Source organism: Alnus glutinosa, chromosome 8, assembly GCF_958979055.1.
Source record: "Alnus glutinosa chromosome 8, dhAlnGlut1.1, whole genome shotgun sequence".
Taxonomy (NCBI): domain Eukaryota; kingdom Viridiplantae; phylum Streptophyta; class Magnoliopsida; order Fagales; family Betulaceae; genus Alnus; species Alnus glutinosa.
This window is the reverse complement of record NC_084893.1, coordinates 9,140,342-9,158,640: the sequence shown is the minus strand read 5'-3', so window position 1 is coordinate 9,158,640 and position 18,299 is coordinate 9,140,342. Positions and strand designations below refer to the sequence as shown.

The following is an 18,299-nucleotide window of genomic DNA, read 5'->3' as shown; positions in this document are numbered from 1 at the left end:
CGTCAAGGCGTCAACGCCGTCAAGGTTAGGTTAAGGGCAACTGGGCAATCTGGGCAATGGGCAAGGAGGTTCACGGACTCGAAAGTTCGAAACTGATGATTAATGAAGAGCAAGAAATGAAGAATGCGATGAATATATACTCCATACAAAACGACATCGTTTCTTTATCACTAAAACGACGTCGTTTCGCTATAGGCGGTCGGTTAACCGACCGGTCAATGGGTCGGTCAATTTCCGGTTCGGGCCGGTTCGGAAAGTCGGTTAACCGACTGAATACCGAACCGACCACATTTCGGTAAAAAGATTCTCTTTCGATTACCGAACCGAATTTTGTCGGTTAAGTTGGTAGGCGGTTAATTTCGGTTCGGTCGCGGTTCGGTAGACGGTCGATAGGTGGTAATCGGTTAATCTGCACACTCCTACTCCCACCCTCCATTCCTTGTATCGGAAGTGGAGAGTATGCTTGTAATCTTCTCCTTTTGAATTTTTTTTTTTTGGAAAAAAAAAAAGAAAGAAATTGCTTAGAATTAATAGTTCAAAAAAAAAAAAAAATAGGGATTCTAGGAAATGACAGACATCAAGTCCACTTCCTTTGCCACGTGTGAAGATGGGGTGACCCCTTTTTGCGGTGGGCCCACCGAAGATGAACCCTACATCGAACCACTCTCCGCGTGCCACGCAATCTGCACTTTTCAACCCCATCCGACTCCCTCGGATTTGAAACTCCTCTCTCCCACCAGTCTCTGACACTTCACTCTCTTATTAATTACACGTTAAATTAAAGGTAAATTCTAAATAATAAATAGCAGTAATAATTTTATTAATTAATTAACAAAAAAAATTTAATTAATATTAATCCCCTCTTCTCAGGTGCCCTAAAAAACTTTTTTTTTCCTCCCCAGTCCCCATACATAACGACACTTGCATCGCCCCCCTTATTTTATTATTATTATTATTATTTATATATTTATTTTTTTGAGTGTTCTTTTGGTTATCTCTTCTCTTTGCATGAACTCAAAATCCACTCAATCCCAAAAACCCTCTCTCCATTTCTTTCCCTGATTAGTGATTACAGTGTCCCAATAAATTTTTTTTCACTCTTTTGCACTTTCTCCCTAACTGGGTCTCTCTATTTTACCATGGATTCTCGGAATATGAGGTGGGAAAGGGTCCAGCTCCACCCCAAACACAGCCTGGGAGGAGCTCAACAACAACAACAACAGGTGGGAGAGATATCTGGGCCAGGAAAGAGGTGGGGTCACACCTGCAACGCCATCAAAGGAGGCAGATTTCTCTATGTCTTTGGGGGGTATGGCAGGGATAACTGCCAGACCAACCAAGTACACGTCTTTGACACTGGTGGGTCTTCAAAATTTTGGCCCCGAGATTCCTGGGCTTCCCTCAGACTATCTTCATTGGTTTGCCGCTTTTATTATAGGGTTTGTAAATATTGGGTTTGGCATTGTTGTCATGTTTGGAGTCAAAGTTTGAATCTTTTTGATATTCCCCGTTGCTTAATCTTTGTGGGGATGGCGTTGGACGTGTTCGTTTAGGTTTTTTTGGTTGGTTTATGTTAGTTAAATTTTTATGGGTCTTGTTGTTTGACATTAATGTTGTGATAGGTTCTTGTATAGTATTAATTCTAGGCGTTAATGCCTCCCTGTATTTGCTATTGAAGTTGATTTGGGAGGATTCTTTATAGTTGAATTCCCATTTTTTGTGGCTTTTGTTCTTTAGAATCAACCAATGTCCTTTTATACCTATGCCTTTGATAGGTTTTAGGAAAATTTTGTTGCACCCATCGCAGCAAATTAATAAATTACAATTTTGTACTCTTAATTTTCTTAGTGGGGTTCCTATGGTTTGCGATGTGTTGTCAATGGACACCATTGGCTTTATTTCAATTCGTTTTTTTCCCCTGTTTTATTTTACTTGTAGCATTTGCTTTGGTGTTCTTTCATATTCGTCTAAATATTGTTCATTCTCTCGTTTCTATTCGTGATTTGCAGCTAATCAGACATGGAGTCAGCCTCTGATTAAAGGCATACCGCCCACTCCAAGGGACAGTCACAGCTGCACCACCGTTGGTGATAATCTTTTTGTATTTGGGGGTACAGATGGGATGAATCCTCTCAAGGATTTGCATATACTAGATACATGTAAGTTATTTATTTTGGTTATTAGCCTTTTCCCACAACCAGTTAATCTGCTTCCTAAGTTTCATTTTGATTGGTGTCCTTAGGACATGAAGCTTGAAACACTCATTTATGTGATTTATAATTTCATTTTTCTCGATCTCTTAATTGCAAATTCCACTAGTGTCATTATTTGCTAATGTGTTTAACATATTCATAGCTTCACGGACATGGATATCTCCAAGTTTAAGAGGTGATGGACCAGAGGCAAGGGAGGGTCATACTGCAGCCCTTGTTGGTAAACGTCTATTCGTATTTGGTGGCTGTGGGAAGTCTGCAGATAACAATGATGAAATATACTACAATGATCTTTACGTTTTGAATACAGGTAAGTTTTCTACACAGCCTGTTGCTACTCTCTGCGGTAGGGATTGGTTTGAACTACTCTGATCACTAGCTCACAGTATGATCTTTAAGTATGGATCCATATGGGATACCCTCATAGATGGTAACAATTAAAATTGACTTGTGTGGGTTTCTCATCTTGCATGAGTATTATTTTTAAACACATTTTGGGAAGAACTTAAGTTGTGAAGGTGGCAGTTGACTTCCTTGTAGAGTTTCTAGAGACCTATTTTTCAGTCCCACCTTCATTAGGTTTTTTCCCCTCTTTTTGTGGTGGGTGGGGGGCTGGAGGGAGTACTCAAGGCATAGGACATCTTGGTCAGATATTATTCTGGAACTATTTTGGCAGATGTATCATCTGAAAGTGGATAAAAGAAGATGGTCATCCTTTTTCTTTTTCTCTTGTAGAGACATTTGTGTGGAAACGCGCTGCGACCTCAGGCACTCCACCATCTCCTCGCGATAGCCACACTTGCTCATCTTGGAAGAACAATATCATTGTTATTGGTGGTGAAGATGCCCATGATTATTATTTGTCTGACGTCCATGTTCTTGATACAGGTCTTATAATTTTCTTAAATTCCCAAGTTTAATTCCCAATATAATTCAGAAATTGTTCTTTATTAAAACTTGTTTGTGCCCTCCTTGAGGACTATAAATTATACATTGCATACACTTTTTGGTAATTGTATTCTTGCGATTTATTTCATTAGATACTCTGATTTGGAGGGAGCTGAGCACTTCAGGCCATCTGTTGGCCCCCCGAGCTGGTCATGCGACTGTTGCTTTTGGCAAAAACTTGTTTGTTTTTGGGGGATTTACAGATGCTCAAAATCTTTACAATGACCTTTATGTGCTTGATGTTGGTAAGTATCAAAATTATCATGTTTTCATGTCTAGACAACTATTCAGTTTGTTCCTCCATGATATTGTACCGCAAGAATCTTTGTATTAGAAACCTAAGGTGATCATTATGTGGAGAGACATACAATGACATTTTGAGTTCTCTTCAGTAAAAGGTGGATCCACAGAATGACTATGAAATATTACTACATTCTAATTGATTGTCACAAGCTTGGTAAACAATTTAGGAAAAGTGAAAATAAAAATCTGTAGATGGCCAAAGCCAAATATTTAGTTGACATTTGTTTTTAGATCTTTGTTAGCTGTGTGGCTTCTTGTTGCTCTGATCACTGTTCTTGTTTGCTTACTTTGGGATATATAGCATTTTTAACTACTTATTTTTCATCCAAGTGGCTTATTTAGGAAGGAGCTGATAAAATTAGCAATATGCTATTATATATGTATAGTTTTTTATGAATATCCTCTGTATTATCCACCATCTTCCATAACTGGTGCAGATACTGGTGCATGGACTAAGGTGATCACTACAGGTGATGGACCTTCTGCTAGATTTTCTGTGGCTGGTGACTGTTTGGATCCAGTGAAGGGTGGTGTCCTTGTGTTTATAGGTGGTTGCAATAAGAGTCTTGAGGCTCTGGATGACATGTATTACTTATACACAGGTTTATCATATCTTTACATTTACCTCAGAGCTATTTTTCCCCCCCTGCTTCTAGTAATATTTGGTTCTGGGAATTAATTTACCAGAGAAAAAGGTTCTTGAAATTAATGACTCGAATGTGGAATTTTAAAGCCTGTCACTAATCTTGTACAATATCTAATTTTTAGGACTTACCAGGGAAAAAGAATGGAGGCTAGATAAGTTATCTCTGAGGAAGCAATTGAAACTAAAGTGTCAGGAGCAAAATCTCACTCATGCAAATGACAAAGCGCTGGTAAGGATTGGGGGGGATGCTGAGATATGCCAACCTATCTTCTTGCCTAGTTATGGCCAACCAGGTAAGAACATTCTTCTTATGTGAATTCTTCATAATGTCCTTGCATAGAGTTTAAGTTCTTTGTACATATTTCCATAATTAATGATGATAATGTATCTAAGTAGATCTTTTGCTGCATGTATAAAAAAAAGGGTGTATTTTTGTTGTTGTTGTATATAAGTTGATTCAGTGGCTTCAATATGTGAGCCTCTTGGGCCTTTTAGGTTCCGGCTTGATCACAGGCCTGTTCTTTTTCTTTTTCTTTTCCATTGAATTCCAAGAAATGGAAATAGATGAGGGAGAGCTGGCTTTAAAAACTGTAATTCCTTTTGATGTGCCAATTATAATATGAAACTATTCACTATTTCGTCAAAAATCATTCATGAATGTAGTGTGGTAACAAGTATTGGGACAGAAGTTTCCAATAAAAGATTCCCAAAATATTTTAATCAATGGCATGTGTTTTCTTTAATGCCAATTTGCATGCATGAACAATTAGACTTAACCCTAAATTAGGAAAAGGCATGGGTCGTGAATTAAAGTTAAGGTCCTGAAGTCTCGTCAGAGTTCTAATCGCATATGTTTTCCCCAGTGCATGTTCATCTTCATGCATAGAGACTTTCGCAATTATAGTGAAGTATAAATGCTTCTCAAGTCATGGTGTCTTGATCAAACTTGTGTAAGTGTTCAGGAGTCAATTTGGTGTGACAAATAGTTTATGGTCTAATTCTAATCGTAAATATGCTATAGTTATTTAATGTCATTGGGGACTTGCATAATAGTGTGATTTGGCAATTATTGGTTTAAGGGCTAAAAGAATGCAAGTAATGTTACTTATCAAAAAAAAGAATATAAGTAATGTTTATAAAACTTGTGTAGTTGAACAGGATATTAGGACGCATGTACCTAAATTCTGGTCCTTTAATTGCAGGCAAACAAGATTTCCCATGGCATCAATCCCAATCTCTTCAAGGAAAGAAGACATTTCAAGCCAAGGTTACTGAAAACATACCAGTTGGATATACTATTGAAACTGTCATTGATGGAAAGCCTCTTCGTGGAATATTGTTTTCCAACAAGTCAAACTCTTACCATATAGCTAATTATAATTTAAGTAGGTGAGGATATAATGTCATTTTGTATTCGCTTCATTTTAGCAATTCAGTATAAATAGCCATGACCAAGTTTTCTTGAGATATGTACTTATCAAAAAAAGTTTTCTTAAGATATTTAGGTTATAAGTTTTGATACTGCAGTTCTCAAATCAGGAAGAGGGCTGCTGGGGAAGTTGGTGTTATTTCAAATGGAGATTGCAACAGCAAATCAAAAACTTCAAGAACTTACAAGCAGGATGTGGTAAATCACGGACAGGTAGATGGTGTTCATGGAAAGGATTCTGCATCACATGAGCCCACGAAAGAAGCTGCTGCTGTTCCTGTTTTAAAGAATCCAGCATCTTCTGATGCATCTCAGCCCCCTAAGGTGTGATCTTCTTTCCTTTATGTTGGGGAGACTCCTAGAAGCTACTCTTGGCAGAAACAAAAGAAAAAGAAAAAGAAAGAAAGAACAGCAAGTTTTCAAACATGAGATCCAGTTACACTGACCAAGTGGCATTACATACTCTTAACTTCATAAGTTGGAGATCACTTGAAACAGACGGGCTGCCAAGAAATATAGACGGAAATATAGCCACAAATTGTCTTCTTTATGATGAATTATATTTTGGTTCTGGTTTATAAAATTCATTCTGTCAACTCAATGCGTATTGCTCACACCATAGAAATGGTTCTCATTCTTGTCTGCATCAGTTCATCAATACAAATTTGATATGCTTTTGGAGCACTTGAGAATGGTTTCCCCACCAAAGGTCAAATCTTATGCATTCTTTTCTTATGTGATGATGTATTTGCATCGATCCCAACTTCATCACAGTTCTGTTTTGTGTGTTGTACACTTTTCAAGAAAAAAAATTCTGCCCTGGGTGTAATGGTGTGGTTAACTGTGATTGAAAATGGGGAAAATATATATATATATATATATATATATATATATATATATATATTTTGGGGGGTGGGGGGAGGGGGGAGGGATATGAGTTTACTTTTTTGCTTATCATTTTCATGACATTACATGCATGCATGACAACACATGCATCATACTAGTTATCTGCTTTACAATAAGATGACTTGTTGACCATGCATTTGTATGCACACTAGGATTGGTCTAATGCAGGCTGTCCTAACTTCATCTCAGCCAAAAATTACATTCTAAGTTTGGACTTACTGCAGGTTGATGTAAGCCCAGAACAGTCGGTGCCTCCCTCTTTGAATCTGGAAGATGATCAAAAAAATGATGCACCTAGTTCCAACAATGAAGTTCCAAGAGAGGATAAGACAAATGACATTCCAAACTGCAATACTGAAGTTCCGAAAGAGAACACATCTGCTGCAGCCAACGATACTGTCACTTCATTTCCAAGCCAGGGTATGCCTGTAATGACTAATCAGTCTCTTCTAGGCCTGTTACTGTCTGTGAATCTGTGCATACATATTACAGTGTGATTTATTTAATTGCATTTAATATTCTAGCTAGCTCAGACATAAAACTGATTGGCTTCTTGCTTTTAGTCATTGAACTCTCTATGATTGCACCACTTTATGATTCTCATTTGATAGTTCATAGATTGTTGTTTAATTGTTTAATAAGTAGCCCAAGTGATGTTGCAGGCTATTATATTCATTTAGTAATTGGTTCATTAAATGATTTGATTTTGACAATCATGTTATCTCTCAATTTGAAATTGCGTGGAGATTAAAAGATCTAACTATGATTTACTTGTTCTTTGAGTACAAGTATTGGTACAAGAAATCAGAACAAAAGCAGGAGATATCATAATATGGTGACCTTATCATGAAAAATGTTCTGGAAAATAAATATATTTATTCCAAATGCTTTTAGGTAGCAAATAGGGAAGTAAATGTTTATATTCCAAGAAAAAAGATTTCTATTCATCTTTGAAAGCCAGGAAAGTAAAATGTTTGAACTTCCTGTGGCTTAACTGCTATTGTAGTTAATATATCTTTACTACTACCTCTGTCTCAAAGCTATATTCCGTATTGAAAGAGCACAGTTTTTAGGAAGGTGCCTTAAATGCTTTTCCATTCCTAAAATTGTTCGTCATCGGAAAAGTGGGTTAATTGTCTCTTATATGTAGTTGGCAGCATACTGAAGGCTTTTACTCGAAATTGATTTGCTATTTATCATGGACAACAATTTTGGACATATCAAGAAGGAAAATGTAATTTAGGAACATTAGAGGATTGTCCATAATTTGGTTACTGCATGTTTGGATATAAATCAAAATGTTCTGATGAACTGATAGCCATTCTATCATGTGATGGCAGATGACAGGACAGCTGCTACTAGTGATCCAGCAAAATGAATTTGGAACATTGGTCAAGGTTGACTTCTGAACATAACCGAAAACACAAAGCACCAGCCATTTGTACATTCGTCGTTGCAAGGTGATCATAGATGGATATGACAGGTGATATACAGAAATGCTAACTGGAGTGATCTGCTACCCCTTAACGGTCCATGATTTTAAATGTTTTCAATCCTAAGATCATGATTAACTGTAGTACGTAGAAGTTTGAGTCTGAGACGGCTGAATTCTTAATTTACTTCGGAAAAAAGGAAAAAAAGGAAAAAAAAGGTTGCTAATTATAAGTTGGTAACTACTATGGGTATCTTCTTTGCAGCAAAAGAATCAATGGCTTTGCAGCAATGCACATACTTGTGCTGGCTCCATCTTTTCCATGAGATGTCAAAATACCTTCAATTACTCTAAATGTTTTCTTCCAATCTACCAAATCTGTTTTTGATAGAAATTAGTTCCTGCAAAATTTTCTGGAGAAGTTTTTTGGAGGCTCATTATTATTTTTGTATTACATTGGAGCTTTTTGAGAAAGTTGTCTACTCTTCAAGCTTCACAGGAAAATACATCTTTGTGACTGGTTTATTTTTACTTCTGTAAAGGTAATTCTGCATCAGTAAGTCATGGTTTCTATTAGCTTCAGTATCTTCAATAGGAGATGAAAGTAACAGTCAAAAGATTACTTCTCTTATATAAATGACCTCCCTTTGACAAGTCCATTAGATTAAATGTCTTCCATACATTTATAATGCATCTCTTTACGTTAATTGGATACGCATTTTATTTTTTAATAAATGTTAATGGCGGGTTCGAGTGTTCAACAAAATATTGCTCTAATCAAAAGTTATAAACTGATATAATTACACCAAGTGTAATTTGTATATATTCTTTATGAAAGAATGACCAGAAGTTATTTATAAGATTTTTACTTAAAATTAGAAGTCAAAATATATAAGCCAATTCTTATATCTATTATTAATCCATAATTGAATAAACTTAAAAATGAGACTCAAGCTCAACTTAATAGTTAAATAATGAAGTGGTTTTTTTTTTTTTTTTTTGGGTGTAAGTAATTAAATAATGAAGTTGAGTTAGAGTTGTTTAGGAATAATTCAGTTCATTAGCAGTCCTGGAAATTAAAATTAGACATTGGATTTGTAGGATTTATAATTTCATTCATGTGGGTTTTTATAAATTCAATGGATGATTTTTTTTTTTAAAGTTGTATGGGAGGATAAAGGGACGTTTAGACTTTGACTTTCTCTATAAATGAGATTGGCTGCAGTTTGTTCCGGTGGATGAAAGCAAATCACTAACTTTTTTTTTTAAATGACTATTTTCAACTTTAGACTTTGTTTGGTAAGTGGGATAGGTATTTCATTAGAAAAAAAAATTTGTTATTACTGAGAATAGATGAGAGTGAAATGAAATCATTATTCATAATTTTTAGTTTGGTGACAACACATGCTTTAATTGAAATTGAACCAAAATTACTAAAAAGTAGCTCACATTATTTCTTATATATATATATATATATATATATATATATATATATATATAAACTAAATTATATGAATTGGGTGGCTGCCCAACCACAACATAAGAGCATCTCCAACAGATGCTCTATTTTAGCCAAAAAGTCCAATTTAAATATTTTGGCCCTTTTTTCCTCTCCAGCAGATTAGCTACTTTAGCCATTTTTTCTTAACAGTGAATAGTAAATAGCTAACATTGGCTATTCACTGTTCAACATTACAAATTTTTTTTATTAATATTTTCTCACTCTCCCTCTTAGTCCCTCTTGGTCACTCTCCGTCCTAATGCCCTTCTTTCCTCCGTTTCTCTTGGTCAACACCACCAACCCCTTCCCTCTCTTCCACCACCGTTGCCCTTCTTTCCTCCGTCCCCAGCAACATCGTCGTTCTCACACAATAATTCCTAATAAAAACACAAGAAATCACCTCAATTTTCACCAAAAAAATCCTCCATTAGACATCATAAATTAGGTTCCAACTATCGGAAATTGTGTCTCAAGTCACCGGAAGTCGCGCCTCAGGCTCCATCGGAGTCGACTCACCGGCGATCAGCTTGACCCGCTGAACCCAGCTCTCCCTCGGTCTCACGATCTCATTTTCTCCTTGTTCGGCTAAGAAGGAAGATAGATGCAGGGAAATAATCAAAAAAGAAGGAGAAGAAGAAAAGAAAGGAAAAATAGAGAAGAGATCTGAAAATGGAAGATGCTTCTGGAACATGTGAAGAAGAGGGGAGCAAGGAGAAAGATGAGGCGAGGAGGAGTGACCGGAGAGAGAGAGAGAGAAGAGGGAGAGAAAGAAAATAAAACAATAAAAAAATATTAAAAAATATTATTTAAAGAAAATGAAGAGTGGAATAGTGATTATTGTTGGAGTGTTTTTAAAAAGACTGGTAGTTAAAATAAAGATTGATACTTTTTGAGTAGCTACTTTGACTCCAACTGCTGGAGATGCTCTAACCTAACTAAATTATATGAATTGGGTGGCTACCCACCCACAACACAACCTGTGGGTGATAGCACTACCTTCGGAGCTCCTTGTGGTGGACTCTCGCGATGCTTCTGAGGTGGTGTAATCACCCCAGGTGCCATTGGGGGTTGGCCAAGACCACCCTTGATAACCCCCAACGACGCTTAGGAGTGGTGCGACCACTCCTGAGGAGCTCCGGGGGTTGTCACAACCACCATCAATGCCGATCGGAGATGGCTAGGCCACTCCCAGGTTTTCCAATGACTGGGGTGGTCGGCTACCCTCAGAATTCAACGTTTAAGGTTTTTTGTTTTAATTTTTTAAGTTTGGAAGAGAATAAAAAATAATATTTTCCTCTAATTTTTAAGATGAATAAGTTTCATTTTTTTTGTAAGGGAATAGATATTCCTAAGAATAGGTCCCTACCAAATAAAAGAATAATCATTCTCTTATAGAGGCATATTTCGCAAGCCAAACGAGCCCTTAATATTTTTTGGATGGGTTAATTCATAATGGGCTTCAATGTGAAATCACTTAACCTTGATTTGAATTCTCAAAGGTGCCTTAAAGCACGATATTTATCAAAATTGAACCTTTGTTGAAGGCACCAGGATATGAAATTACAAAAATACCCCTATGTATAAAGGACCGGCTTATCTTCCGTTCCTCTTGGCTGGAGAGGATCCTGGTCCTTGTTCAAGGCCGATCCTATTTAGTAAAAAAAGAAGAAGAAGAAGAAGAAGAAATAATCGAGCAAAACTTTATCCTGGCAACAACATACAGCAAAAATAATGATACAATATACAATCACTATACCGTGGTGTAAAGTAAACAAGGCAAAAAGGGTACAGAAAGCAACCAACAAAGAAGAGTACTTCTTTCAAATCAGGAGGAAGTAGGAATCACCCACAAAAGCAATGTTTTAAGACATCAAGAGAGAAATGAAACAAACAGGCTTCTTCATGTACAACTACTTTTATCACTTCTCCAAGAGTTCATCAAACGACTTTATGCTTGATTTTTAGTGTGAATAATGTTCAATTAATGATTTTTTATTTTATTTTATTTTTAAAAAAAATTTAAATGAAAGATTTGACATCAAATGTTAAATGATATGCACTCACCATCTAGAAGATAACAACGTGGGAGCAACAAGATTCACTTAAACAACAATCATTTTCAAAGTAACCAAAAGAGAAAAAGATACCAAAACTGTAAAAGTAGGAACCATGAATTGACATCTATCTATTACATGAATTTCAATACCATTTGTCCTAAAAGTTTAAATTTAAATTGTAAATTTAATCACTTAATCAATTTTAGAACACTCTCAATAATGAGACCTTACATGTGGAATTTTTTCATTTATGTTGTAGATATAGTGAAATCAGGATTCGAAGTCAAGTTCGCCTGTTATGATATTATAATAAATTACTATTTATCTCAAAAGTCTAAACTGATAGAAAATGATAAGCTTAACTATTTAAGTAATATTTAAGTACTACTCTGTCCTCATGTATTAACTCATACTTCCCATCCATGATAGAAGAACACAAAATATTTTAAATAGGAAATAAAGTGAAATCAGAATTTGAACTCAATATAACTTTGATATAATACCACGATAAATAACTATTTATCTTTAAAACTTATACTAATAGGAAATGGTAAATCTAGTCACTTTGGGGCTTGTTATTTGCCCTTCAAGTACACAACAGGGGCACAACATTCCCTCACATGGAGGTGGATTCCAGTGTGTGGGGCCCACCCCCTGTTGTGCACCTGAAGTGCAAATAGCATTTTCCAGTCAGTTTGATTCCTACACTTCACCGGTACAACAATTGCACAATACCCCCTCACATGGGAGTGGGCTTCACACACTGGGCCCCACCCCTATGTGAGGGGGTGTTGTGTAATTGTTATAATGGTGTTGTAAATCCATCATTTTCCTTTAATCAATATCCTAGCAAATCTCAAATAAGCAAAATTCTTAACTATATCTACCAACACATACATTTATTTTTCTACAACTCAGTTGCTATTGATTTGTAGAGAGATGGGCATCATATATATACATATGTATAGGGATGGAGTCGGACATTCTTATGGGAAGAGGCCAAAGCATGAATAAAAAATATATTAAAATAGGGGGCCAAAGTATGAATGAAAACTATGTTAAGTTTGAAAAATAAATTTATTTACAAAAAAAAAAATTAGTAACCATTCAGTGTTGAAAAAAACAAAATAAATAAATAAACAAAAGAAATGACAAAATAATTGTTCTTCATATATTTCAATTTTCAATTCAATCACATATCAAAATGGAACCCGACGTTCTTTTAAATCCTGAAAAACCATTTATGATTGAATATGTACTAAATTTTGCACCAATTTCTCTTTCGATGTACAACATTAAAGAATCAATCAGAAACTCATCTTCAATTCTATTACAAAGCCTAGTGTTTACAATATTCATGACTGAAAATGCTCATTCTGTGTTACAGTAGAAACGGAAAAAGTAAGCATAAATACAACAACTCGGAAAAAAAAAAAAAAAAAATTGGTTGATAGCTGATTTTTTGGTGCTAACCAACATTGGTACATTGCATAAATATTTGACAATGCCCAAAAGTTTGAAAATTTTACTACATTATACTCATAATGGTGAAGTTCTATTTTTAGTTGTTCTTTTTCAATATCAATAAAGTTTTGTGGATAAAAGTTGTTTATCAACAAACAAATATCATCGATTCTAAAAGATTCACATGCAACTCTAGGATCATGAGCCGAATTAAGAATAAGCAACTCCACCGCATGCTCACTAAATCGGTGATTTAATTCTTGCACTGAGAATCTATTGCGGCACAAAAAAATCAACTCGATAATGATGTTCATTGTAAAGTTGCTTGTTGATAGCGAACTCAACCTCGTCTCTCAATATATCGAGCATTCATATCTAGGACATTTATGCTGCGTTCTCGCAAAATGATTTCACATTGATAAGTAAAACATCTCATTTATTATCTCTATGTTGTTGGATATATGTTTTAGTAGATGAAACAAGATGCGTGACATTCAAAATGTCTTAAGATTTGAATTGCAATTCTTGACATTGATAATTAACTGCATATTTTTCATTACGGTTGCATGTGGCACCAATAATATTGACGATAAAAGTCAATTTAAAAAAAATTGATGAACAAGAATAACTTATTTTGATATTATTGTTAAAGCCAATGGCAAATGAGTGTGAAACAATGAATGTAGTAGGCATATGGACAATCATTTGAAACCAAAGCTTGCAACCCATTCCATCCATCTCGCATGTTACTTGCACCGTTGTATCCTTATCCTCAAATGTTTTGAATGTCTAGATTATGATGAGACAATACAAAATATATCCCAATTTTTAGGGTTAATGTCGCAGTATCAAGGACATGAACAAGCCCAAGAAAACATTCTCACACAAAGCCATATTTGTCGATAAATCTTAAAACTATAGCCATTTGCTCCTTCATTAACTCATCACGAGCTTAATCAACAATTATGCAAAAATTTGCATCATCACCAATTTCTTCACGAATTGCCTTCTTCATTGTGATTGAAAGAAACATGTAAAATTTCTTTTTGTATCATTGGTGATGTGTAAGAGGCATTTTTTTTTTAGCTCTAGCTATCATTTCATCAACCTTTTTATCATATGAAACCACCAAATCCTATATTTTAAGAAAATTTTCATGATTGGTTGAACCCACACTTTCATCCCGACTTCTAAAAGCAACACATTGAAATGTAAGCACTCGAATAATATGAATTAAGGCTTTAACCTGAAGCCGATTGTTTGCAATTTATTTATAAGTGAAATTGTCAAACACCTTTTGTATGTGTTGAGATTGGTTAATCAAGTCTTCACATGACTCCTCAACAATTCTGTGAAGTGACTTAAGATCTTTCCCTATATGATTGAAAATAGTACAATTTTTTCCATCCCTATCTTTCTTCTAATTCTTGAATTCATCTATAGTGAATACAAGTTACATAGGATGTCTAGATGACTTACTAAAGAGAAAGCATGGCAGACAAAAGGCTGCATCTTTATTAGGCGAATATTCAAGCCATGAAAGAAATAGCATAAACTACAAAGGTTGAAAGCTATGTTACAATCGACATGAAATTTGCCAAAGAGAAAAATGAAGCAAAACAAAACAAACCCATCTCTCTAAAAACTAAACCCACACTACCCCATGTTTTCTCGACTCCTTTAACCCTAAGCTTTGTTCACAAAACCAAAATTGAGTCATGGATTGTTGTGAGTCCTTTTTGATAGAGACGCACCTAGAAAAAAGAGCAGTACCAAATTCGGCTCAAAGCCCAAACCCACATACCTTCCATTGGACTCGATCCAATATCTGCTGGAGGAGCATAAGTTTCTTTCTTCTTCGAGTTTTCCTTCTTGGACCTCACGACCGCCACCAATAACTTCAACTATGTCGTCATCATCTTTGAGAGCGACGAGAACGCCTCCAAGAATAATAGTTCCCACAAACGGTGCCAAACTATTAGAACAGCTTTCGAAACAGTGTGAACAACATGTTCTTCGCACTCTCACGATCACAGCAAAACAACCAAAATTAAGAGACTCTGCTAATGGTCTCACTCTAAGCCTAAGTCAGTCTTTGAGAGAAAAGTATGCTTAATGGACAAGAATTCAGTCTATCGTTTATCCCTGGTATAGAGGCCTATTTATAGGTTAAGAGGTGGAGCCAAACTGAATTAGGTATTCTGCTCCAACTAAACCTAAAAGCGTTGTCAGAGTTTGATTTGGACTTGGATTCTCTATTGGATTTATTTTTCAATTCGTCTTGGAGTAGGATTTGGTCCTGGATCTTTAGGGATTAGATTTGGACTAGGAGTCCTATCCCACTTCAATTGGGAGTAGGACTGTTGACCGGATTCTTTAAGAAGTTCTAATTTGGCTCGAATTGTGACTCCTACCCCAATTCAACTTGAAGTAGGGTTTTAATATGAATTTCTTAGGATGAGACTAATACCTAAGTTTTTGGGACATGCTTGTCCCGAGCCTTAGCTGGATGGTTTGAATCTCGGTCCCGGGGTGTCTACATTCCCGGGACTCAATCTAGATGTACTGCGTGTCGCGTATTCACAAAAATAGCATTTTTTTGGGGACGACTAGTTTGGGTGTCTATCTCTTGAGATAGGCTTATTCGGGAGTATTGTAGTCTTGGCTTGAGGCCCTCAGTTCTCCATGGGCAGGTGCTAGCCTTGTTTGGGTAGGATTATTCCCAACAGTTACACCCTAATTCCTTTATCGGATGCATACTCAGATAATGAGAATTTTGTGTCTCGAAAAATCCGAGCCTTGGCTTCTTCCAAGGCTTGAACAATCTTTAGTTTCTAGCCTTTGAAAGTATTAGGTTTAACTGCTGCACATCGGACGTGTGATCACACCTGAGATACGTCTTTCTATCCTGGTGGATATCGACCTACCCCCTTGGCTTCGAATTCTGAGAGTGGTGCTTCTTAGTGAATTTTGTTAAAAATATCTTCCTTAATTGTTTGATGCCCTTATGATTTCTGCAATCAAACTTGTTAACAACATAATATATGTACCCCCCCAAGGTTAAATTTGACCTATAAACCTGCAACTTGGAAACCGAAGGTTTGTTCCTTTCCTCCGAGGTTTGGTCTTATGCCTTCTTGTTTTTCCATAGGGTTTCCTCCCTATCTCTGAGGATGGCCCCATGCTTTCTGCAAACTTGAAAAACCGGTGGTTTACTACTTTCCTTCGGGCAAGGCTCCTTGCCTTCTTGTTTTTAATAGGGGTTTGTCCCCAACCTTGTTTTTTGTAAGGTTTTCTCCCTACCTTGTTTTTGATAGGGTTGTCTCTATGGATTTTCATTAGGGTTTTCTTCCTTCATTGTTTTCTTTGCAAGGTTGTCCCCCTGAATTTGCCTTAGGATTTTCTTCCTTCCTTATTTTTTCTGCAGGGTTGTCTCATTGAATTTGCATTTTTTTCTCCCTTCATTTCTTTTTCTTTGCAGGTTTGTTTCCCTAGATTTGCATTAGGGTTTTCTCCCTATCTCTAGAGGTGGCTCCATGACTCCTTGTTTTTTGTCAGAGTTTTCTCCCTTTCTCTGGGAATGACTCCATACCTCCTAAAAACCTAAAAACCCGAAACCTGAAAACCGAGAGTTACCTGAAACAGAGAGTTGTCTCATTTCCTTGTTTTCTATGGTTCCTTGTTTTCTATGGAGTGTTCTCTCTCTGTCTCTTTTCTGTAAAAGAAATGACATCAACGGATTCCCGATGTCTAGACCGGGGACACTCCGGTGCTTAAGTTAGCTTTATTCTTTTATTCAGATTTTCCATACTCCCAAAATCTAGGGAATACTCTATCTTTATTATAATAAATCTGAATTATTGGAAAACAATAACATAGTTTGTTGAGAAACATAAATGTAGAAATTGAAATACGTGGAGATACTACTGGTAGTGTCTCTTCGAGTGCTATGCTATTCGGAGGTGATAAGCACCTTGCAAGTGACTTCTAACGACCATTACTACCTGATTTTAGCTATAACCTCCTGGTTCCTTGTTCTCTACGCCGCAAATTCCTGCTTCTTCAGTCGTCTCTTCTCTTTATATTCTCCCGGGGATCATTCTCACTATCCCTATTATTTCATTGAGGAAGGTCTCATGAACAGTAATCCCGAGGCTGATGGACTCGAGGTTGGTAGTCCCAGCGATTCTAGGGCCGGTTATCCCTATGGTTCTCTGACAAATTCCTCTACTCTCCCATAAATTGAACTAGCTTGCTGTTCTCGATGAACTTCTCGATTCTTAAGTCAGCTTTATTCTTTTATTTAGAATATCCATACTCTCAAAATTTAGGGAATATTCTGTCTATCCACGGTTTTCGTTCCAAACCCGGCAAATGTGAAATCTCGTGAATGTGGAGAAAGACGTGTGAGGCGTCACCGATTTTCCCCATGGAAAAGGCAATATGTGCTTCCAAAACTAGATGGCGCAGACCTGCAGTTCAAGGACACGATGCTTTCCACATTTAGCCAGCAACAAAGCTAGCACCGACAGCCAGCTATTTCTCTCCATATTATATAGCAGCCAGCAGCTGGCAGCACATGATTCTCTCCCAGTTTTGGCAACAACAAAGGCACGTTCTCTTCTTGCCATAACCAAGCCGTGCGTTCCTTCCATAACCGAGAATAGCACCCATGCGTGATTTTCTTTAGTTTCCATGACAGGCCTAGAAGCACGTCTTTCCAAACCTGGCAGCACATCCACCGAACCAGCTTGCATGATTTTCTTTCCATGATGGAACCGACCATGCACTTTCTGCAGTTCACCAGGGAGACGACGAACACACAATGTTTTCTCAAGGAAATAATATATAGCACCGAATATTTGACAGTTAAGTCTCTTTCCAGATATGGGCACCGAACATGTGCAAGTGAGAGGCACCTAAGGTAGCTTTATTTCCAAACCTTGCAGCAAAGAGAGACACGAGTTTGGAAAGGGTATTACTCTCCATAAAAAGCAGCAGCTCTACGTGAATTGGCGGCACCGAAGGGAAGAAATAAGTTGTCCTTTAAGTAAAGAGTTGCACCGCGCGAATAAGCCTAAAAAAAAAAAAAAAAAAAAAACCCCATATTAATACGTAGATTTTGACAATGTAGTGTTCTAGCTAGATTATAATCTCACCTACTTTAGCTAGTTTTTTTTTAATCCCCCATATATGAAAACTAAAAACCTTTTAAAAATATATTTTATCAGAAAACCAAACCTGAATAGCGTAGTGGTCACTGGTCTCTATGAGAAGCAAGGCAAAGAGAACAAAGGGCTCCATTCATGCAGTCCAAGCAATACATATTGCATTCACTCTTGTGAGAATCTGCGTGAACAAATAAGCTTGTTTGGAGAAGCGGACGCAGCCATGTCGATT

At 36.6% G+C, this 18,299-nt stretch overlaps 1 protein-coding gene across 2 annotated transcripts; it reads left to right on the top strand.

The window, feature by feature from the left end:
- The first annotated feature begins 983 nt into the window (after nt 1–983).
- Nucleotides 984–8,531, top strand: LOC133876533 (acyl-CoA-binding domain-containing protein 6-like). 2 transcript variants are annotated; one of them, XM_062314826.1, is made up of 11 exons: nt 984–1,359; nt 2,010–2,159; nt 2,356–2,523; nt 2,949–3,101; nt 3,254–3,406; nt 3,902–4,066; nt 4,233–4,403; nt 5,313–5,499; nt 5,650–5,863; nt 6,670–6,865; nt 7,786–8,531. In XM_062314826.1, the coding sequence occupies exons 1-11, from the start codon at nt 1,140–1,142 to the stop codon at nt 7,821–7,823; spliced, it is 1,815 nt and encodes a 604-aa protein (XP_062170810.1). In that variant the 5' UTR covers nt 984–1,139; the 3' UTR covers nt 7,824–8,531. The 2 variants fall into 2 exon arrangements, with proteins under 2 accessions (XP_062170810.1, XP_062170809.1); XM_062314825.1 differs by having other exon boundaries at nt 985–1,359; nt 5,638–5,863.
- The last annotated feature ends 9,768 nt before the right edge of the window (nt 8,532–18,299 follow it).

Coding starts and splice junctions, on each gene's coding strand:
- LOC133876533 (XM_062314825.1), top strand. CDS start 1,140: ATGGATTCTCGGAATATGAGGTGGGAAAGGGTCCAGCTCCACCCCAAA. Junction 2,524..2,948: donor TCTTTACGTTTTGAATACAG/GTAAGTTTTCTA, acceptor TTTCTCTTGTAG/AGACATTTGTGTGGAAACGC. Junction 3,407..3,901: donor CCTTTATGTGCTTGATGTTG/GTAAGTATCAAA, acceptor TAACTGGTGCAG/ATACTGGTGCATGGACTAAG.